The sequence below is a fragment of the Canis aureus genome, chromosome 18 (assembly GCF_053574225.1).
Source record: "Canis aureus isolate CA01 chromosome 18, VMU_Caureus_v.1.0, whole genome shotgun sequence".
Taxonomy (NCBI): domain Eukaryota; kingdom Metazoa; phylum Chordata; class Mammalia; order Carnivora; family Canidae; genus Canis; species Canis aureus.
In genome coordinates, this window is record NC_135628.1 from 1,606,925 (window position 1) to 1,630,572 (window position 23,648).

A 23,648-nucleotide genomic window follows, 5' to 3' on the forward strand; every position below is an offset into this window, starting at 1 on the left:
TGGAAATTATGGTTTTGTAGAGTTGGCTGCTAGGCCCAGGGGAAACTGACAGGAGAAGACCCGAGGGTGAGCCCACTGGCAGGCAGCGGCGAGCACCCCCCTTCCTCGTATGTCCCCACAGGATCCTGTTCGCCTACTCGGATCGCTGGCTAATCGCTCTCTGTGCTTTTAAATGCACACACGTGCACGCGCGCACACACAAGTGCACACACACACAATGTCGACGGGGTGCTTGGAAATGCTTATGCAGTTATTCTTGACTTTTAATATTGTCAATGTTTTCTTTAGTTTAGTTCAGTTTAGATTGGATACTAATCAGTTCTTACCAGAAATAATACACTTCCTTTAACTTTTACATCTAAAAATACATTTAAATAACTATTCCTACGTTTTGCCCCTCTCAACTTACAAACTTGCCAAGTACATACAAGTACACGCGCACACACACGTCCATTTCCCCCCGTGTTTTTTAAGGAATAACTAAAATGATGCCTAGCATTCCAGTGCCTTATCTTTAAAAAGACAACAAATAGCTCTTCGCTGCACTATGTTCAAAAGTTGTGGTCATTGTACAGCAGGGGGTTCACGTGATCAATATTCAGAGGATATGGGGACTGGACGGTTACCCCGCTAGACCACCTTCAGAGAGCTGAGTCCGTATAACGTCCCTGCCGCGTAATCGCCGTATGGTTGCATACCTCCAGGAAAAAGGAAAATAAAAGATACTCTCTGAACACAGACTGTTACCAGTAAGACATTTATTAATAGTATTATTACACTTGTTTCTAAAATCTACTATTATTTCAGTGGTGAAGAGGTAAATGCCAGACTAACCTCAGTCAGACGGTTATTATAGTCAAGTTGACAGTAAATTACAAGAAACACCCACTGCCTATAATCCTGTTATAGAGTATGTGACACATTAGAACACGGCGGAGAGGCTGCGCGAATTGGCGACGTGTTATATCATTAAAAGAAAATAATCGAAATCCCAGAAGTGGTGCTTGCATGTAGCTGCAGATTTTAGAAAAATATTTCATTTTAAAGGATAATTCTGTACCATTAAAAAAAAAAAAACCTATCATCGGTCAGAGGCAGATACGTATTGTTTATATCAAGTGATAATTGTGCTTAAATATAATTTAAGATAGTTAAATATAAACTCATGTTTACTTCCATATAAAAATATATATAAAAATAGAGTATTTAAAGAGGTGGATGTTCATACTACAGAACTGATTGATCAAAATAGTCTTTTTTTGATATGGTAATGAAATTGAGGTATTTGTACATTTTGTAATTTCAAACATGGATCGAATAACCCTCTCAGGTTTTCTTTCGCCCCCCCCCAAAAGAAAAATATCCCTTTAAACACCGTTGTAACTGTGGGATAGCTCACAAAAGTACTTGTAAAATAAAGGAATTCACTATCTTGAAATCAACATACAGAAGGGAAAGTTCTCAGTACTAGAATTGGGTGTGTTGTATACGTATGTCACAGTTCTGATAAAAAAATAATTTTATGCCTACCCTAAATTTGGATTAGATAAATCAAAGTAGAGTCACTAGTAACATAATATTTGTGGACGTATACAAATACTGTATGAAAATAAATGCCTGGGCACCTGCAAAAGGCTAATCCTTTGAAAATATTTACATAAAATGTAATCTTTAAATTACACAGGGCTCTGACAGCAAACACAAGCTCTCTTAAGTAATATCATCAGTTAAACATAATAGAGTAACACACTTTAAAATTACGTATTTAATTAACTTAGACTGAAGTTTCCCATCCGAGTTCAGAGACAGGATAGGAGGGAATGTTCATGAAAAGTACAAAGAGTGCAAAGTTAAAGGCATTGGTGTTTCAGCTGTAAAACAGTACACTTCCTATGTCTCTCATAGAATCGCTTCGAATTCCCTGTGGGTCATTCCTGTTCCTTTCCTTTCGTGTGTAAAATTTATGAGGGATGGGAAGAAATGTTTCTCATAAGCATTAGATTCACAAAGCCTAAGTCACCATCAGCATCAGTTGCTCTCCAGGTACGAGACACAAGCACAATCCGTACCTGCCAGTGGAATGTAACTGCCTTTTCCCCCTTTTCAATATTAATGTACCGACAGAGAAGACAACGCAGTCCTCAAGGGCTTTATCCTTCTTGTCCGCATAATTCAAGTGTCTGTATTTCTCCTCATTATCACAATGCAATACGTGGCCCACGGTGATTTTAATTTACGATTATACTTCAATTAACCTTTTTCTAGCTCCAGGTTTCCTTTTGAAAACAAATGATTTTCAAGTGCACATCTCGGCCTTACAGAGCTGTGGGAAAAAAGGGTTATTATTACTCTTTTTTTTTTTTTTTTTTAAGCCATGTGTGCACTGGCGTGGACGTGTGCACCCGGGTGCGTGAAGGTGCGGCCGATCCGAAATTCACGTGATGTACAGGACTTGGTTCTCAGACCACTGTCCAGGTGAGAGGGGGCTTGCCTCTAGCGCTGGGTTCTCCTGCGGGGAGTCTACGCGGTCCTTCCACCCGCACAGATCCTGCTGAGCAGGATTTCAGAGCAAACCTGGTTAATTGGACCTCTGACATGATATGGTGACTGAAAATTTGTTACAGAGTCTTGTTGTCGTTGCTGTAGTTTGCTTTGGTTGCTGAAATATTTTCCCACGATGTGATTTCTCGACTGTTTCACTTTAATGAAGTGATATTCTCTGGGTAACTCTGATTTCACTACCTGCAGATAAAGAGCAAAAGAGAGTCAAAGTCAGGGACGTTCGAGCCCCGCACCAAGTCGTGTGACTCGCTGACAGACGTGGGCGGCATCCTCGGGACACAGATGTGGCCTCCAGGACATACAGTATGATCTGCGAAGCCCAGAGTCGGGGAATTAGCTCTCAAAACCAAAAAACAAAAAAGCTAAGAGGCCGTCACCCTCCCGTGCATGGGCCGAGCCAGGCGAGCTGTGGACGCGGCCCGCGGCCCACCAGGCCGATGACTCTATAGACGTCTGTACGTAGGTGAATATATTTTATCTTAAACTTCTTTAAACAGGCAGACTTATAAAGCGTTTATAAAGCATAAAAGGATACAAGACCGCGGTTTCCTCCCAGCTCGGCCTCCCGCCTCCACCCGCTCAGCCGCCTCCCCAGAGGCCCGTGTGCGACTCACTTCTTCGGGATTCCACTCACCGATGTCTAACGGACGTCGGCACGTCCATACAGACAGGGAGGCCACATGAACAGTCCGTTTGTACCGTGTGCAAAAAGTTGCGCTGGTGCTACTCTATAATTGTGGGTTCTTAAAAATGTTTGATTTTATTTAAAATTCAGTTCATTGACGTGTAGCATATGGTCAGTTTCCGAGGTAGCATGATTGTCGGTCTTAGTCACGGGGTTAAAGCCACTCGGGTTGTTAATACCAACAATCAGAGGGAATCAGGAGGGGGTCAAAGCAGAGATTGTGAGGAGGGCTGGGAGGGAGGCAGGAGGAAAGATACTGGCAAAGGTGTTTAGGATGTCTTCATAACGGAGTCACGAATCATTAATTCAATTTACTGATTATTAATTTTTAATGCAATCGCAAGGTATTATTTTCAGCTCAATATGGATATATAATAAACTATGTATTACTGATGACTGAGGAAGGCAACACTAGTTCACATGGATTTTTAGAATTCCTTTAAGTGCTATATAATGACTTAGAGCCACATTTTAAAAAAAATTCCATATAAGAGAATACAATAAAAACAGCTCCAAAAATACAGAATATTTAAACAAACACAGGCCATTTATTTTAAAGAGAAGTATTTTTAGTTACGTGCAAGTGAGCATCAACCCTTTTAGAAAAGTTATTTGAACAGAAGTTCTGTAAAGATCTGAACCAACATGTTAATGGTAGTGATCTTGGTAGAGGAATTACAGGCGATTTAAAACGTATTCTTTGTAACTTCTGGCCTTGGCTTTTTTTATTTGAATACAACAAACGTGCATTCCTTTATAATCATAAAAATGTTGAAGCTATTCCCATTTTGGGGGAAAAAACTGTAATAGCAATGCATTTTAAAACCAATTATACCCTGCTAACCCAGAAGAAATGAATTGTTTTCCTGTAGCTACGGGAGGTTTAGTTTTTTATGACCAGGGCCTCAGATGAAGTGATTTTTAAGAAGCCCAGCGAAATCAGTGGGTTGTGGTAAGGAATCCCTACGGATGGTGATGCAGAGCTCAGTTTGCAGTCAGCCACTGATGAATATTCCAGGTCCCAAGGTTGTAAGTTGCTGTTACGTGCGGCTCTTTCCACCCAGAGCGGTTACACTACGACTTAAAGATGATGGGCTGGGAGGTGCACCAGCGTTTTCCCCGAAGGTTCCGTCCATCTTGGAGGAGGTGTGTATTCAACGATAGCAAGATTAGCGAAGGTTTTCAAGGAAGTTTGTTTAAGGAAACATTTAAGCATAAATATTACATTCGACCCTGAAAAAATATTATTCCAGTGTTCTGAAGCCAAAATAAGGTTTCTTTTGTTTATATAATTTTATCTTAAGGTCTGGTTTTTGCCATTGCCAGATGATCTGCATGCTAATTAAATGCAAAATAGATAAAAAAATATGTCCCATTGCAAAAGGTTATATAGTTCTTTACAAATTATTTCAGCATTTTGTGTGATTTCGGGGCTGTATGTGATGTTGCATTGCAAAGGTTGGCTAATGCCAGTGTAGATGCTTACGGCAACCTCAAATGTGATTTATAAAAGAGATAATACAAAAATGTATATTTCCATTTTATCCGCTGAAGCGTATAGCTTCTAACGCAAGAGTCGTGTCAGTGTCTTGCCAGATCCCATGGAAAGGTGGATAATGGATTTCTATTTTTAAACCATGAAGGTGGGCTCTGAGAAAGGAAGACAGAATAACAGGGTCTCCTCCAGCTTCTGAGGGCTGGCCCAGTGCCTCCCATAATGCCAGTTCTCACATATGAAGATCGATTCCTACACCTCTATCCCAGAGCTTGGCCCAACAACACTTAATTCAGTTGGATTCCTTTGAAAGCTATCTTGCAGGAAATAATCCAAGATGCTAAGTTTCCTAATTCCTTGCTTAAGCCAGTATTACCCCGATATTGACTCCTGAAAGGTGACAAACCGACAGAGAAAGAATTACTTCAATTTTAATTTGTCAAAATAGAGATGCAAAAAGCCCTCCCAAATGCTATCCTAAGTGGAATCCAGAAGCCTTTAAAAAAATCCAGCAGTATTATCCGCTATACCACGAGCACATACAATTTATTCCAGGAATGCAGGCTCTAGCATTATGAAATATTTTGTGATAGGAAATTACCAGAGAATTATTTATAACTATATGATTGCTTATCTTGAAACCCAAAGGAATCTACTGAAAAATAATGAGATAAAGTCAGTATTTAAAAATCAGGCAGCATTTCTATATTCTATCAAATAATAAGAAATACGTTAGATAGAAGATCCCATTACAATACTAAAGCAATTTCATTCAGTTCGGCAATTACGCAGGTGAAGAAAACACAAAGTTTAATGAGAGGAGAACGGTAACAAATGGAAAGCCATACCACGTTAGATCCTCCCAGGTTAATTAAAATGCTATTCCAGTTGTAATCACAGTAGGATTTGGGGAGACATGACAAAGAAATCATAAAATACATCTTAAAAAAAGAATGTAAGAAAATAATCAAGACTAATTTGGCAAGGGGGAAGAAAAACCAGTGACGAGGGGGGATTTCTAACACCCTCATCAATAACGGGGGTCTACCGCGGCCTGCCACAGACCAAATTTATTGGTTGCATAAGCCAAATAGAAGCAGAGTTCACTACTGAGAAAACATAGGGACGTTCATACTACAGATTAGAGCGCATTCCATAAACTGCTACTCTTCCCTAAAAATGTCTACGGAGCAATAAGGTCGTTCGAAGTAAAGCCCACTGTTGCATAAATCTAGTGACCACGGATGTCGATAGCCTATGCGTTTTAATTACATGGAATTACAATCGAGAGTGTAGGTTTAAAATGGAGCTATGGACCAAAGTGCTAAGGAATCTGCAGTGGTGAAGGGACCGAGAATTAAAGGATGTATATGATATAAAGGTAAGAATTTTTTTCTTTCTCTCTCTCTTTTTTTTTTTTTTTTTTTTTGAGAGCAGGAGTGAGCACACATGCACTTGAGGGTCAGGAGGGGCAGAGAGTGAGGGAGAGAGAGAATCTTAGGCAGGCTCCAGACCCAGCGTAGAGCCCTACACAGGGCGCCATCTAATGACCCAGAGGTCATGACCTGAGCAGAAATCAAGAGCCAGATGCTTCACCAACTGAGCTGCCCAGGTGACCCAGGATTTCTTTTTTTAAAGGTTTTAAGTAATCTCTATACCCAATGTGGGGCTTGAACCCATGACTCTGAGATCAAGAGTCGCCCATTCCACTGACTGAGCCAGCCAGGCGTCCCTAAAGGCAGGAATCTTTAGTTTTTATTGTATATACTTATTTATATGTGTTTGCAGTTAATGGGAGTTCATGTAATCTCTTTACAATAGAAAAGCAGCAGTAGAGAAACAAAATGATGCCGCGTCTTGTAAAATTAGGATGAGTTATTGATGATTTAATGGTTTGTTTGTTTTTCTACGTAACATCCAACTTTCAATCCTGAGAGTCCCCAGTGAGGAAGCACAGGGAGTAGTTCAGACGTGGTCCCTACCCTCAGGGGGACTCTATAAAGACACATGTCTAAGATACTTGAAGTGAGAACAAGGATAAGGTGACTTCAAAGACATCTTCCGAGACTTGCCCCGAGGTCAGACACTGTGCTGTTCCCAAGTAGTGAATGTGAGCTACTTCGTGCTGATTTATGGTGGGCCTGATAACCTGCTCACGCAGCAATTCTGTCTTTGAACTTATTTGTGAGACTCAGTATCTGGCTTTGCTGTCAGACTGCTGTCTCTAAGTTTCACAATACTACTTCATGCCACCGACTCTTATGGTCTCCAAAGGGAAGGAAAAGGGGTTGTCTGCTGCTCTGCTGCACGTTTTAGGCTTGGAAATGTGAGGCCGGGGAAAGACGTTTGGTACCTGTACAATACAGAGAGCTAATTGCTTCTTTCCTTTGATCTCTTGTCTGGAAATGTGCCCATCTGAGTCCTTCCCAGAAATCAGAGGACCATCAGGATTATTGAAATCCAACTGAAGTGTCACCTGGAACGTGGCTTTGAAAGGGAGGTGTTAGCAATACAAATGTCACGTCACCCCCGGGGCGTAGCATGGTAGTTAATAGTAGACACCTAAAGTGAGCTCCCGGAGAACATCAGTGAAAGACTTAGGCCTTGAGGGGATCCCCAGGTGGCTCAGTGGTTTAGCACCTGCCTTTGGGCCAGGGCGTGGTCCTGGAGGCCCGGATCGAGTCCCGCATCGGGCTACTGACGTGGAGCCTGCTTCTCCCTCTGCCTGTGCCTGTGCCTCTCTCTCTGTCTATCATGAATATAAAATATATATATATATATTTAGGCCTTGAACCAAACACAAGACTCTAGATGTTTCTGTACGGTGATCATCTTGAATAGGGACAGATTCTAACAGTTGGATGCCACCAAATGCTTGTTTAAATTCGGGTGCATGTGCCTCGGTGTCCATCGACAGATGATGGATAGAGAAGCTGTGGTCTCTGTATACACTGGGATATTCCTCAGCCGTTAGAAACGACAAATACCCACCATTTGCTTCGACATGGATGGACCTGGAGGTATGATGCTGAGTGAAGTAAGTCAGTCGGAGAAGGACAAACATTATATGGTCTCATTCATTTGGGGAATATAAAAAATAGTGAAAGGGAATAAAGGGGAAAGGAGGGAAAATGAGTGGGAAACATCAGAAAGGGAGACAGAACATGAGAGACTCCTAACTCTGGGAAATGAACTAGGGGTGGTGGAAGGGGAGGAGGGCGGGGGGTGGGGGTGACTGGGTGGTGGGCACTGAGGGGGGCACTTGACGGGATGAGCACTGGGTGTTATTCTATATGTTGGCAAATTGAACACCAATAAAAAATAAATTTATACAATAAAAAAATAAAAATAAAAAAATAAATTCGGGCGCATGTGACTCAAGCACCGACAAGGAGACGTGTCTCCCCGGGGGGAATAAGGGACTGTTACATATGACTGAATCCTACACACGTACGGGATTTGGGAAATGTTTACGTTACTCCAAACGTGAACGTCGACCGACAACTCTTCTGAGACCACGAAGTAACCCAAAGTAACTCCGGGTCTTTAACTTTCGTGTGCTGCGTGTGTTGCCGTTCACTTTCTTTTCTGCATTTACTGCGTCAACTTATCTTTGAAATCAGGAAACCAGAGTGAAGGACGATGGGCCTTCATGAAGCGCGATAACCTCTACGATCACAAGGGTCGGTGCGATAATAGGAGTCGTATTTTTTTTCCCCGTGGCAGTGCTCACCTTTGGATTAAGTTACGTGAAGAAACAGACTTTGAGGAGAGATCACAGTGTTTCAGAACCATGATACATTTCGAATACATTAACCCCGTAGAAACGCAGGAGCGATTTCGGTGCTGGAATCAGCTGCTGTCGTGACAACAAATGGTAGAAGACGCAGCTGGTCACGTTTTTCTGTGACTCGGTGGCAGCAGGAATTGAAATTCGTGCTTCGGCGTGCAGAAGTAACTTTCCCCCTTCCACGGGCTTCTTACATGCTAAGGGACCTCCGCGCTCGTCCCGCAGAGCTTGCCGCATGTTCACGTCATAAAGGACTTGGGGGCTCGTGTCTGGAAGGGCATAGAAGTGGCTGCCGTTCGCCTTGGCGGGCTGGCTGGCTGTCGCAGGGCTGCCCCGACACGTGAAACGCGGTCCTAAATCCCACAATGAAACGGACGGCGCGACTCTTACTATTATTCCTGCACGTGACTTTAACACTCAAAGTTGGTGTCACATAAATTGGAGTAGTCAGCACCAGTGTATCACCGTGTCGACTAACCGCCGCATCTGAAATGACTTTGAATCCTCAAAAAGTCAGTACCAGAAGGGGAAAGCTCGCTGAATTGGAAACGCGTCCGGCAGCTTATAAGCAAATACCTTTCCTAAAACTGATCTTAACCTGAATAACACCCAGGGAGCTTCTGATGTGGTTCCAGATCCACGGAACAAAATAGAAAACAATTTTCCGCGGGGCCAGCGTTCCAAAATCTCTCTAGACCGGATTAAGGGGGATGTTCTGGTTACAAACGCGTTTCGCGGACGTGGACGGGACATGAGGAGGAGGGAGGGTAATGCTTTTCCGAGGCTGGAAAACAGGACACTGACCAAAATGTGCTGCTGTGGTCTTTTAAGATAAAGGTGCACCGTGGAAGTGGTTTTTATTGGGTATCGTCATTCTGCAGACACGACACTGAGTCCAAGATCCAGTCACCAAGTTTACGACCCGCTGACAAAGTAGCCTAAGAAGTCACAGAAATGGAATAAAAGCAACAAACACCAGCTAGAAGCCAGTGCTTCTAATTCGTAGCTCCACTGCAGGAAATCGTGCAAGTTTTACAGATAATGAGGATTTTTTTTTTCGTTTGTTCGCCTCCTCCCCCCCAATATTTAATCACGGCCACATGAAATAAGCTATGTTTTGATTGAAGGGAGTCCAACTTCGGAATGGGTCAAAGATGCTGAGGATTAGAAGGCAAGACTGAAGTTTCTCTAGGAATGAGGAATCGCTTTTGGCTTCTGGTGTCTCCAGACTTGCGACGTCTCCGTCCCTGTGTCTGTCTACCCAAACCCGGGCCCTCGCAGCGCCCACCCTCACCCAGACCTCCACTTCCCGCTCTGGGGCCCGGCGGCCAGGAGCTGCACACCAGCCGTCCCCAGTCCCGGGAACCTGCAGCTTCTGCTTTGGCTTCCTTGGTGGCTCTGCGGACACTAACTCTGTTTAAAGGCCATTTTCTGGGGGCGCCCGGGGGGCCCAGGCCGTGACCCTGGGTCCCGGGATCGAGTCCTGCATCGGGTCCCCACGGGGAGCCTGCTTCTCCCTCTGCCTGGGTCTCTGCCTCTCTCTGGGTCTCTCATGAATAAATAAATAAATAAAATGTTAATAAACAGATAGATACATTCCATTTTCTCAGAGACTGAATATTTGTGTCGCCGACTCTTGATATTATTTGAACGGCCTTCATCGGCCCGAGGATGACGAGCTGAGCCCCTGCGCGGCTCTAACTCCACGTGCGTCCTGGGTCTGGGAATCTAAGTGACCTCACCCCACGGGCGTTAGCTCCCCTCGCTGACTCTGCAGCTTGGAGGTGGGGAAGCACAGGCTGCGGGGAAACATGCTGTGGGGCCCACCCTGCACCTGCCACGCTCCTCGGGCCCTGGGACGGACAGCGGGCCTTGGGACGGACAGCGGACTCCAGGAGGGACAGCGGGGGCCTGGGAGGGACAGCGTGCCCCAGGAGGAACAGGATAGTGGGCCCTGGGAGGGACAGGGGGGCCCCAGGAGGGAAAGCGGGGCCCCAGAAGGGAAAGTGGGGCCCGGGAGGGACAGCAGAGCCCCAGGACGGACAGGACAGCGGGCCCTGGGAGGGACAGAGGGGCCCCAGGAGGGACAAAGGGACCCCAGGAGGGAAAGCGGCGTCCCGGGAGGGACAGTGGGGCCTTAGAGGGACAGAAGGACCTGGGAGGGACAGAGGGGCCCCAGGACGGACAGCAGACTCCAGGAGGGACAGTGGGCCTCGGGAGGGACAGCGGGCCCCGGGAGGGACAGAGGGGTCTGGGACGGACAGCGGGCCCCGGGAGGGACAGCCCCCCGGCCGCTCGTTTCTGTCGGAGGAGCCGTGTGGCCGCGCATCCCAGGTGGCGTTCCCCGGCTGCTGGTGTTCCATAAGGTCCGGGGAGACGTTTAGGGCTCCGCCCTTCAGGTGCCACGTCTCATCCTTTGGCCCGCGCCTGCAGGTCTGGGGCCACCCCAGATGCCGTAGAAGAGGTCGTGTATGTGCATGTAGGCTCTTGGCCACGCGGGTGCGACGGGGCCTCCAGTCATGCCACAGTCGTGCGCAGTCCCTGCCGCGTGGGCCCCCTCCCTCAGGCCCGGGCCGAGCAAGCGGGGCTGCGGCAGGTGCACCCCCCAGCCGGCCTTCTGCTCCCTCAGGACCCCGGGCCTCTTCCCTGTGGGCCTCGCTGGCCTTCTTCAGAGGAACTCAGGGTCTTGTCTGCGACGAGCTCTCGTGCTCAGGCTTTCTCTGGGGCGGGGGCGGTGGTCAAGGGCTTCGCGCCTTCAAGTCTTCGGGGGGCGCGGCAGGTGCCAGAGAAGACCTGCGCCCGCGGTCATTCCACCAGCATTTCATTTGTTCCGCGCGCCTTGACTTCTCCTCTCTGCTAGTGATGCCCATGTGCGTTTAGGGAGGTGTTGACAGTTGCTATTAAAAGAAGGAAAGCGGGCAGCCCGGGGGGCTCAGCGGTTTAGCACCCGCCTTCAGTGCGGGGTGTGATCCCAGAGCCCCAAGATCGAGTCCTGCGTCGGGCTCCCTGCATGGAGCCAGCTCTTCCCTCCCTCCCTCCCTCTCTCCCTCTCTCTCTTTCTCTCTCTGTGTCTCTCATGAATAAATAAAATTTTTTAAAAATACATAAATAAAAGGAGAAAAGTGGTTCTGTGGTCAAAAATGCTTGGGAAGAACTGGGTCAAACTAAGCTAAATAGTTTCTTTGCCCTAAGGGCTTTTTGGATCATTTAAAATACTAATGTGATCTGAGAATCCTGCTAGTGGAGGAGTATACAGGATTTCCCAAACCACAGATCCTGTTTTCACTAGCCTAGAACATCAAAGCAGAAAGCAGGGAACGCCTCCCAAGGCCGTTCAGGTCCATCAAACTAGACTCCCGAAGCTCAGTAGTACCCCTCTGGCCCCCAGAATGAGGCTTCATTGCCAAAACCAGGACACGGTCGTGGATCACCCCGTCTGTGTCGGGCAGGCTGCCCTTAGAGGCCCGGCTGCAGGGGCTGGTGTGCAGGCTCCTCTCGGGGTCCTCTTACTGCTCACCCCAGAGTGCCTGACGCCCTTTGTTCGGCCTTTACTTAGTTCTCCTTCTTAAGAGGAGGTGTCACGGGTGTTACTGCCGTTCAATACAGGATGCCGATCCTGTACCAAAGCATCTCAGGAAAGGCTGGGCTCCCCCAGGGCTGATGAATTCATTCTCAGCAGGCACTGATCTGTAATCTGATCATCTGGCAGATAAAGCGAGAATTCTTGCAGACAATGGAATGAGCATTCGTTATTTTGCACGGAAAAACACCGTCTGGAATCCCCGTCCCCACAGAGGGCGTCAGGAATGGGAGGCCGGGAAAGCTCCCCTGACTCTTCCTTAAGTTCTAGGGCCATTAAAAGGTTTTAGGTGACTAGACTGGATTGGAACCGTAGAAGCACCCTGGTGGGGATGTGAAGGATGAATCTGAGCCGTTGAAGGGGGAGCTTCCAAGACTGGGGCAAAGAAGTGCTAGAGGAGAGGGAACCTGGAGCCAGCCTGTGCAGGTCCCAGCACCCCACCAACTGGCCCAGCCCTCCCCGACACCGTCGGGGCCTGCCCCCACCCCTCCTGTATTCCTCATGTATCCCTTGGTACTGATTTTTCCCTTTCTGCCCAGAAACGGGAAAAGCAGTTCCTCTCATAAACCGCCCCAGATCACTTTCTCTTCTAAGTCCAGTTTCTTTCCTTTTTTCCCTTATTTTCACTTGTTGAAAGGGTGACCAGCCTCCTTTCTCATTTCTTATACTTCTCCGATCTATTGTGGTCTCCTTTGTGCCCCCAATATTTTACTGAAATGACTCATATGATCAGAAAGGACCTTCTCACTGCCAAACCAATGACTGTTTGTTTTAAAAATCCTTATCTTAAAAATAAATAAAATAAAATAAAATAAAATAAAATAAAATAAAATAAAATAAAATAAAATAAAAATCCTTATCTTACTAAATTTGCCCACTACTTTCGACAGCAGTAAGGCTGTTTTGATCTCTCCTTACAAAGTTCCACTGTGCCAGGTTTTCTCTACTAGAGTTGTCCTCTGTCGGTTTATTCTCTCAATTCAAATACTCCTAATTCTAAAAAAATAAAATAAAATAAATAAAAAATACTCCTAATTCTGCAAACTTTGCTCACATGTGAATGTCTCCGGGAGTTCCTTCCTCGGCTCCTCTTACCCTACTCGCTTTCTCTGGACGCTCTAATTTTCATTGTTGCAACGCTGCCTGTTTTCTGACGACTTCCAACTTCTTATCTCCAGCCCCACCCTGCCCCTCAAGCTTCAGCCTTGCATGGCCAACTGCCTGTGAGATATCTCCACCTGGATGTCCTACAGGCATCTCAGACACAACATGTTCAACGCTGAATCATCATCTTTTCCCTGAGCTGGTGCCTTTGCCTTCTCAGCCATTCTCTGGCTCAGTTGCTGGTTCAGCTCTAATCCATTACCCAAGTTAGGAGTCGTCTTTGATTCTTTCTACTCCCACCCCACCCCCCAAATTTTATTCTTAAAATGGGGCTTGTATTTGTCTCTGTCTCCCTTATGCTTGCAAACTCTGTCCTGGTTTGGGCGAGCTCTTATCATCTCTCACCTGACTTCTGAAAAAGTCTCCTAACTTCTCTTCCAGACTCAGTCCTCTCCCCGTCTTCCCGCCTCAATGGTATCAGACTTACCCATTTGCAAGAGAGATGTGACCCCATCTTACTTTGCTCTAAAACCCTTTGCTGACTGTGCACTACCTATAGGGTGGAGTCTAAGCTCTTACCATGACCTGGCCCTGGCCCACATTTCCCAGGCCCTTCTTTTAATTGATGTTCTACAATACACAGAATTGCAGGCTGGGGATATGTTGAGCTTGAGAGACTCAAGGGAACCCTAAAAAAAATGTCCTCCTGGCTCGTTTTACAGTAGTTAGTACAGTGCTCACATAGACACTCAAAAATGTGTTGAATTAAATTGCCATTACAAATTCATTAAAAATAGCCATGCTGATAAATCCTGGGATCTGCTCTCTGAGCTATCTATATTTAGACCAGGTCTTTTTTCTTTAAAAGTCATCACCTCAGTTTTTTAGATAGGTGAGTTTAAAGGCTCTTTTCTTCATCGTGTTTATGGCAAACTTTTAAAGTTTGAAGGGGAAAGGGAAGACTTTCAAGCCCATAACAGAGAGGTAAGACTTTTCTAGGTCAGGTAACCTTCTGTTTGCATAATTAAATAATAATATAAGATGAAGATCATATAATAAAGGGAAATTATCTCTGACAAGGAACTGAAAATCCTTTCTTCTTTCGGTGCTGCTGGAATCAAAAGAAACCTGGTGGTATTAGAGCTGGGTAGTAATCCCCCTCGAGGGATTTTTACTTTTTTTTTTTGGGGGGGGGACTAAGTCAAAAGCTGTACACCTGCCAGAAAACAGAGATAATCATATAAGGTTCATACAACTGAGTCGACTAATTAATAATCACATAACAGTTGTGCATTTGCCCCTTCTGCAGCCAAGTCTGGGCTGATGATATTTTTGTATCCTTCTCAGGTTTTAGCGTGTTCCTGGTAGATGTTTGCCATGTAACGAGAGGCACCATCCAAAACCACTCTTGGGCAAAAGCTACCTGGATCCCGTTTGTTGTCCTGCATAAACATTGGGAAAACAAAATTCCATTTCTGCATGAAGAGAAACACCTGCTTTTCTAATCAGCAGGAACATTTTAGTCAAAACTGATGCACACCAGTTGGGAGATTGTTTACAGATTCGTGGTGGCAACATATTCTCTTTCTCGGTGCCTTGACAGATGAAAGAGGTGCCCCAAGACCTTTCATCTTACCTATGGCGACAAGAGCCCACTGAAGCTGGTTTGTTATGTCTATGATAGAATTCCCACCACAAATCAAAGCGGACACATCGAGATCTTGCTGTAATGATTATAGCAATCCTTCTCAGGTATGTGCGAAGCTATCGTGGGAATGGTTTCATTGAACACCAGAAGATATAAGGCTCCCAAACTGAAATGCTTATGGTTCTAGCACAGCTGATTTTAATTCTCGCTATTACTGTATGACAAATTGCTTTGCCAGCTCAAAGATGAGCATCGAGGAGAAAAATGGTTATTATTAACAAACTTCTGCCCTTTAATATGTTTTGCATGAGACTAATAATCTACTTTTCCCCGGCTTGCTACATTAATCATCACATCGTCCTTTGCAAGGGCCTTTAGATTTCCTTGATCGATTTTAGGAAGCTAACAGTGATTTGAGATGTTGGGTGATAGTTTTGAAAGATCATAAAACATCAGTGTCAGCACCAGAAACTTCCCGAGGTACGAGGGTACAGATTGTTCAAGACTTAAGTAACAATTATGCCTAAGTGATGAGCAGGTTGAGAGACCCTGCGATGGAGAGAGCCAGTTGAGAAAGATGATCTTATCATTCTGCGGTGTAACTGGAAAGGCAAACGCTCCCAGAAGTATTTTAGCTCCAGCGGGAAAACTTCAAAACAGATAAAACTGCTCCAGAGTCAACTGAGATAATCTGGACGATACCTGTGCAGCTTGCCAAGTCAACAAGCATTAGAAACAGGGCTTAAAAAACCATTTATACATGATAATTGCACAGAATTATAAAGTCAAAAGGGGGCCATGATTTCACCTGACAGGCTTAAATCATTGTTATGCAAATTAAAGGTATTTTTATCAGTAATATTTATAAGCCAATATTCTAGTTCTCATGGTTCAAAGAGTCTTTGTTGTAGTTCTCAAATTCCATGACTATTAGTGTCAACTGGTTAATGCTGTGGCAGGAGAGACATGTAATGCAATCATGTGGGAAGGGCATCTTCTGTTTTTAATTGGAGCCACGCTGGAAATCTTTGGAAGACTTCTCCCTTTTTAGGCTCCCAGAGCAACTAAAGATGAAAAGGAAAAACAGATACCCTCCTCTAAAATACTAATTGAATACACATTATATAAAAATAAGTAAATAAATAAACCTTTTCTAAAAGAGGCGAAAAACCGATCTGTGTGTTGTCTTTCAAAGTCCCCATTTTATGTGGGTTTTGGCAACCTTCGACTTGTTTTTGCAGCCAACTATGATACTGGGCTGGCTCAGCAGCAAGATTATTTCTTCCTCTTCCAGGCTACCTGCTTTTGTGTTTCTAAGTCTTGATTTTTTTTTCTTTTTTCTTTTTTCTTTTTTTTTTTTTCTTTTGCAAATAGGATGGGAACTCGAAGGGTGTTATATTTTTTTTTGTGGAAGAAATAAATAGACACGCGGTCTCCTACAGGGTAAAAGCTGTTCTGCAACAGCACGGCCAGAGCTTCAAGTTACTAGATCAAACTTAAAATGCCAGGCTCTCTACTGCGGGTGTAGGCTCTCACTTCCTTGAGGTGCAGTTGCACTTGTCATACACAATCACACGCAAAAAATACAACAAAGAGCATTTAGAAGGACGTCGGTGACTTTTGGGTGGCCACAGAAACCTGAGGACCCAAGTGGATTCTGACAGTCATTTTAGGGCTGGAAAGCAGGACCCAAGGACCCTTGTCATCTCCCTAGAGAACCCAGTGACTGCCTCTGGTTTACAAAGGGGAGGGGGGCACTCGAGAAGGAAGGAGTGAACCCATATCTGACAGACTGATCAATGAGACACTTTCCCTCGCAGGCTCAGCAGAATCTCCTGACCCCGAGAGCAAACAACGGGGGCCAAGTAACCTCATCCGCTCAACCGATGTCCGGATGATGCAGGTGAAACTTGAAAAAGTGTGGACAAAATCCAGTTTACAAACCCTTGTCTCATTAAAAGAGCAGAGGAAGGGAGATGAAGGGAGAGAGAGCATGTCACTGGGAGAAGTGGTCCAAATGCGTGGCAGTCTTCCTCCCTCGTGGGGAGCGGCTTCATCCTGGCTTCAAGCCCGGTGAGAGGGGCCTTCCAGAGACCAGCTGTGAGGGGTGGGTGCATGTCCCTTGGGGCTTGGGGGGCGTTAGAGCTGGTATGAGACGGCGGCTATAGTCCGCTTTAAGGTGGTTGGGGGAAGGCTACGGTGATATTCTGTGGTCAGCTTAGCCTATTCTACTACTGATGCCAAATAAACTCATTTTCACCATGAGGTGTTGGGCGCGACTCAAAACACAGGCCCACCTCTTTAACGCACTGGATACACCAATGGAGGAAGGTCATTCATTCGTTTAGCATGTGACATTGTCTTGATTTTCAAACTCCACCAAACACTTCGGCTATATTCTTTGGCCACGATTTCCTATGGGAAGGTTCAGAGCCTTGACGGGCGATCCTAGTTTTTAAGTGTCTACACAGAAACTCATTCTTGTTTGACCTCTTATTTTGTAGGGCCTCCAGTGGTGACTGCCACATGCTCTGGCCAAGTGACACTGAACACATCATTTGCTCTCCTCCTGACATAGTTTTTAATACAAAATAACACTGACAATGCACTTAAAGATACAATGAGAAATTTTTAAAAAATCAAAAGCAACAATAAATAAAGAACCAGTGTAAATACCTCATGAAAATGGCATCCACATGTCCCCTGCAGAAACTCTTTGTATCGCCCCATTGTTATGGTGAATGTGTCAACCACTTCATAGCCATATGTTTTTGCAGCATCCAGAATAATCACATTTTCTTTCCATAAGTTCTGAACTTCACTCTGTATTGCAAAGAAGAATGAGAAATTCTTTTTTATTTTAAAGATTTTATTTATTTACTCATGAGAGACACACAGAGAGAGAGGCAGAGACAAAGGCAGAGGGAGAAGCAGGTTCCCTGTGGGTATCCCTACATGATAGAAATCATGTAAATATCAGCATTTTTACAGATTGGCTCCACATGAGAAAAATAATTAATTTTACATGCATTTCTTAAATAACGACGTGTTATTGGTTTTTTACTCGAAATATAAACACAGACATTTATGTATCTATACGACGGCAATACATGAATGCCTATGACATACAGCTTGGAACCTTTCCTTGCATGAAAAGTTAGTAGGCTTATTTCCCACAAAGATTCAGTGAAATATTCAAGATTCTCACTTTAAAAGTCAAAAATTTGAAAATCACAAAGGCTATCTCCATCCTTTTGGATTCTCATTCCTTTGGCACTTGAATATTAATTAGAATCTGTTTTGTGCTCAGCTCTGTGCTAAGGGACAGCAATAAGAGGATAAGTAAGTCATGGCTCCTGCTCCCAAGACATCGCCTTCTAGTAGGGGGAACGGATTCATACACATTTACTAAGTCCTTATGGGATGTAGCTACGCCGGCCCCAGGCTAGTGGGCAAGAGGGACGAGCTGAGCAGGGCGGGCCGCTGGACAGTGAGGCTCAGGAAGCGCTTCCTGGGAGCACCGTGAGCTTTGCTGCTGGATGGAGGCAGGGCAACCGAGAAGGGGAGTGCGCTGCAGGGAAGCCAGGAGGGAATGGAGGCCCCAGCGGCCATTCCTCGGCACCACAGGCTTCCCTCCCTCCCTGACCACGTCCAAAGCAACCACGCGTTTGCCAGAAAGTCTAATGAGGTCCACTGCTGAGAGGGGACCCCTCCCCTGCCTACTCCAGCTCTGGGATTCCTCATCAGCGTGGCTGGGACTTTCTCAGACCGGCCTCTGGTCCCAGATGCTTCCTCCCTCATGCATCCTTCCTCCGCTCCCTTCATATGGGACGGTCAAGCCCCCACACTGCCTCCCAGAGGCCCCCATACAGTAGCCCCTCCAAAAACATGCGGTGCAAGACTGAGCGATACGCACCAGGCCGGGCCGAAGCTCTTCCTGCCTACTCAGTACCCCGCCCTTTATCCTTCCCAGACTTTCGCCCTAATAAATCCCCTTCTGATAATTCTGTCTGCTGTCTGTTTCTTGGAGAACCCCGGCTGACGGACGGAGGGACCTGCTCCTGCCTTTTCCAAAGGAAAAAAAAAATGCTTTTCATTTTCCAGGTGAAAAAGCAAACCGCTTGCATTTGTTGATCTGACTGATGGGTAAAAGACGCGGTACTGGCAGGTCTCATTTGCTGTCTTCACTGTGCTGACACCTAAAGGAGAGTGCTCCCCCCCAACAAAATAAAGGTAGTGAATAGAAAAATTCCTAAAGGAGAAGTCTAGAGGAAAGGGACACATGTGGACTTGCATTATGCCCTCGTGGGAACAATGATGCTCAATGTTGTTTGTAGGCTTCTTCTTGTTCAGGTACAAGGATTTGCTCAACTTTCATATGTCTAAGTATGAAAGATATATGGGACGTCACAGCAAGCACTTTCTAGAGAGGCTCCTAGAGAAAAAGGCTGGTTCCTCAGAAACAGACTCCTGAGGTGGGAATTCGCATGCAGGGCCTAACAGGAGAGAGTGTTGGTGGCCAACACCTGTAAGAGAGGTCTTCCGGATCCCCGGGCGTTCTCGAGCCCGCGAGGTCCCTCCAAGATGGCCTAAACTGGGGCGGGGCGATGAATCCTGGCGCTCCCACTGGCAAGTTGGGGTTCAGGCTGCCGAGAGTTGGCTGGGAGTCCTCCCGGGGCCACGCTCCCCGGGCCCAGGGGATGTGTGTCTCCCGCTGGATGGGGTGATCCGGGGGGAGCCAGATCATCTGACCTACTGCTCCCTCGTTGTGGCAGGAGATACTTTTTTGAGAGTCGGCTACATGCTGAGAACTGTGTTTTGCACGTGGGGTACGAGAGTGGGCAGTGCAGCCCTCCCTCCCCGTGCTTGCTCTCACAGACGTAGTCTCCCCGGGGAGCCAGGCTGCAAGGACTGCATCTGTGGAGCCACATGAAGATGAGCCGCTACCGTAGGAGCTCATGGCAGGCCAAGGGGGAGGGGCCTGGGAGGCTAGGGTGTCCCTCAGGTCGGCCAGTGGGAGCCTCACACTGGGAGGGAGTTGTTCAGGTGGCGAGGTGGTGGGACAGTGGGTGCCACGGAGGGGACAGATGTGTCTGAGAGCACGGCCTGCTTGGGACTCTGAAAGCTGCCCAGTAGGACTGAGGCCAGTGGTGGTGTGTGCACTCTTGTGTGCCTGTGTGTGTGCTCATCCATGCCTGTGCCCTGCGCCTGTGTGTGCTCAGCTGTGCATGTGTGTGTGCTCAAATGTGCCTGTGTGTGCTCACCTGTGCATGTGTGTGTGCTCATCTGTGCCTGTGCTCATCTGTGCCCATGCCCTGCGCCTGTGCCTGTGCCTCGTGCCTGTGTGTGCTCATCTGTGCCTGTGCTCATCTGTACCAGTCCCTGTGCCTGTGTCTTGCCCTGGCAGCAGGTCTCGGAGAAAAGCAGAGGCAGGGCTTCGAGGGCCGAGCCCCCGTGCCCGAGCTCACACTCCTGCCCGCACGCGCTGTCCCTTAGCCGTGCGGCCTCCTGTCCCCGCCACCGCTCCCGTCCGTGCGTTCCTTGGCCTTGGGGGGCAGAGGCGGACCCCGAGGCCCGGGCAGGGTCCTGCGCCCACGTGCCCGGAGCGGCCGGCAGAGGACACGGCGGGGTCGGCGCCCCCGGGGACCTGCCCCTCGCGCCTGCCCGCCCAGCCCGGCCCCCGCCCCCGCCCCGCTGACCTCGGACCTCGCGGCGCCGCCCCCGCCCCCGCCCGCCTTGTCCCCGCTTCTGCGCACGCGCAGGCCTTTCCCGAGGGGCCGCGCCGAGGCCCTGGGGACACTGCAGGCGGCTCGTGCGCCCGCTGCGTGGACGCCCCGGCTCCACACACCCCCCCAGGCCCGCCCGTGAGCCCCCCGCTCCCCGCTGCCCGGAGGAAACACCCGCCCACACGCTTTCCCACCCACGGCCCCTCCCCCGCTCCCCCTGCATGGGACCCCCCGCCCATCCCCCGCCTCCCCGTGCCCCCCGCCCCTGGAGGGACCCCTCCCCTCCCTGGCTTCCCCCCACATCCCCCCACCCCCGCATGAGCTCTCCTTCTCTGGCTGCCCCCCCCCCGGCCGCCCCACCCCACCCCAGCTCCCCCCACGCCCTCTCCCCTGCTCCCCCACATGAGCTCTCCTGCTCCCCCCGCCCCCCAGCTCCCCCCCCACCGGCTCCCCCCACGCCCCTCTGGCTCCCCACCATGAGCTCTTCCCCGCCTATCCCCCCGCCCCTGGAGGGACCCCTCCGTGGCCTCCCCCCACGTCGTCCCCCCACCCCAGCTGCCCCCACGACCCCCCCACCCCCGCATGAGCTCTCCTCCCCTGGCTGCCCCCCCGCCGACCCCAGCTCCCCCCACGCCCTCTCCCCTGCTCCCCCACATGAGCTCTCCTGCTCCCCCGCCCCCCAGCTCCCCCCCACGCCCCTCTGGGTCCCCACCATGAGCTCTTCCCCGCCTATTCCCCCCTCCGCCTCCCCATGCCCCCCGCCCCCCCCCCCCCGCTTCTGGAGGAATCCCTCCCCGGCTCCCCCCACGGCTTCCCCTCCCCCTCCCCCCACCCCTGCATGAGCTCCCCCCCGCCCCCCAGCTCCCCCCCACCGGATCCCCCCACGCCCCTCTGGGTCCCCACCATGAGCTCTTCCCCGCCTATTCCCCCCTCCGCCTCCCCATGCCCCCCACCCCCCCCCCCCGCTTCTGGAGGAATCCCTCCCCGGCTCCCCCCACGGCTTCCCCTCCCCCTCCCCCCACCCCTGCATGAGCTCCCCCCCGCCCCCCAGCTCCCCCCCACCGGCTCCCCCCACGCCCCTCTGGGTCCCCACCATGAGCTCTTCCCCGCCTATTCCCCCCCTCCGACTCCCCATGCCCCCCCCCCGCCCCTGGAGGAATCCCTCCCCGGCTCCCCCCACGGCTTCCCCTCCCTCTCCCCCCACCCCTGCATGAGCTCCCCCCTGCCCCCGGCTCCCCCCCGCCCCCCAGCTCCCTCCCACCGGCTCCCCCCCACGCCCCTCTGGGTCCCCACCATGAGCTCTTCCCCGCCTATTCCCCCCCCCCCGCCTCCCCATGCCCCCCGCCCCTGGAGGAACCCCTCCCCGGCTCCCCCCACGGCTTCCCCTCCCCCTCCCCCCACCCCTGCATGAGCTCCCCCCCGCCCCCCAGCTCCCCCCCACCGGCTCCCCCCACGCCCCTCTGGGTCCCCACCATGAGCTCTTCCCCGCCTATTCCCCCCCTCCGCCTCCCCATGCCCCCCCCCGCCCCTGGAGGAACCCCTCCCCGGCTCCCCCCACGGCTTCCCCTCCCTCTCCCCCCACCCCTGCATGAGCTCCCCCCTGCCCCCGGCTCCCCCCCGCCCCCCAGCTCCCCCCCACCGGCTCCCCCCATGCCCCTCTGGGTCCCCACCATGAGCTCTTCCCCGCCTATTCCCCCCCCCCCGCCTCCCCATGCCCCCCGCCCCTGGAGGAACCCCTCCCCGGCTCCCCCCACGGCTTCCCCTCCCCCTCCCCCCACCCCTGCATGAACTCCCCCCCGCCCCCCAGCTCCCCCCCACCGGCTCCCCCCATGCCCCTCTGGGTCCCCACCATGAGCTCTTCCCCGCCTATTCCCCCCCCCCGCCTCCCCATGCCCCCCGCCCCTGGAGGAACCCCTCCCCGGCTCCCCCCACGGCTTCCCCTCCCTCTCCCCCCACCCCTGCATGAACTCCCCCCCGCCCCCCAGCTCCCCCCCACCGGCTCCCCCCATGCCCCTCTGGGTCCCCACCATGAGCTCTTCCCCGCCTATTTCCCCCCCCCCCCTGCCTCCCCATGCCCCCCGCCCCTGGAGGAACCCCTCCCCGGCTCCCCCCACGGCTTCCCCTCCCTCTCCCCCCACCCCTGCATGAACTCCCCCCCGCCCCCCAGCTCCCCCCCACCGGCTCCCCCCATGCCCCTCTGGGTCCCCACCATGAGCTCTTTCCCGCCTATTCCCCCCCCCCCCCCCCCCCCCCCCCCCCCCCCGCCTCCCCATGACCCCCGCCCCTGGAGGAACCCCTCCCCGGCTCTCCCCACGGCTTCCCCTCCCTCTCCCCCCACCCCTGCATGAACTCCCCCCCGCCCCCCAGCTCCCCCCCACCGGCTCCCCCCATGCCCCTCTGGGTCCCCACCATGAGCTCTTCCCCGCCTATTCCCCCCCCCCCCCCGCCTCCCCATGCCCCCCGCCCCTGGAGGAACCCCTCCCCGGCTCCCCCCACGGCTTCCCCTCCCCCTCCCCCTATCCCCGCATGAGCTCCCCTCCCCCGGCTTCCCCCTGGCCGCCCCCCATTAGCTCCCCCAGGTCTCCCCGGCTCCCCCCCATTTGCTCCTGGTTCTCTCACGTCCCCCTGTCGCCTTTCTCATCTTTTGGAGACTTGCCTTCAGTGTTGGGACTACTTCACTGTTTTCTATAAGAAGCAGTCGCGGCCCTTAACTCCTCCCATTTATAGATATCCCCCCCCAGAAAAAAACCAAATGATGCTACTTCAAAGACCTTTTTTTTCCTCTTTTTTTACAGCAGTCAGAGATCATCTTCAAAAAAGCCGCTCCTTCCCAAAGTGCCCGTTTCATTCGTGGTTTCAGCGTGAGTCTCTAAAGATGTAGGAAACTTAGTGGGGCAGGCGGATTCCTAGAGACCAGTGGCTCCCGGCACCCCTTGGTCGTTCCTGTTTTCCTACAGGGCCTCCCCTTTCTTCTCTATGAGCCCAGAACATCATTCACAACGAGCTAGTGGCAGAGGGTCTCCGATTCCCCGGAATAAGTAGGACTGACCTGAGGTCC

General features: G+C 50.1%; 1 protein-coding gene across 2 annotated transcripts in view; it reads right to left on the reverse strand.

The window, feature by feature from the left end:
• Nucleotides 1-743: 743 nt before the first annotated feature.
• CPED1 (cadherin like and PC-esterase domain containing 1) overlaps nucleotides 744-23,648 on the reverse strand; it is a 262,754-nt gene continuing 239,849 nt past the window's right edge. For both annotated transcript variants that reach the window (XM_077855991.1, XM_077855990.1), the window contains exons 21-22: nucleotides 17,541-17,687; nucleotides 744-2,742 (exon numbers count right to left, since the gene is read on the reverse strand). In XM_077855991.1, the coding sequence (XP_077712117.1) occupies nucleotides 2,521-2,742; nucleotides 17,541-17,687 (369 nt within the window). In that variant the 3' untranslated portion in view covers nucleotides 744-2,520. The remainder of the gene's footprint in view (nucleotides 2,743-17,540; nucleotides 17,688-23,648) is intronic.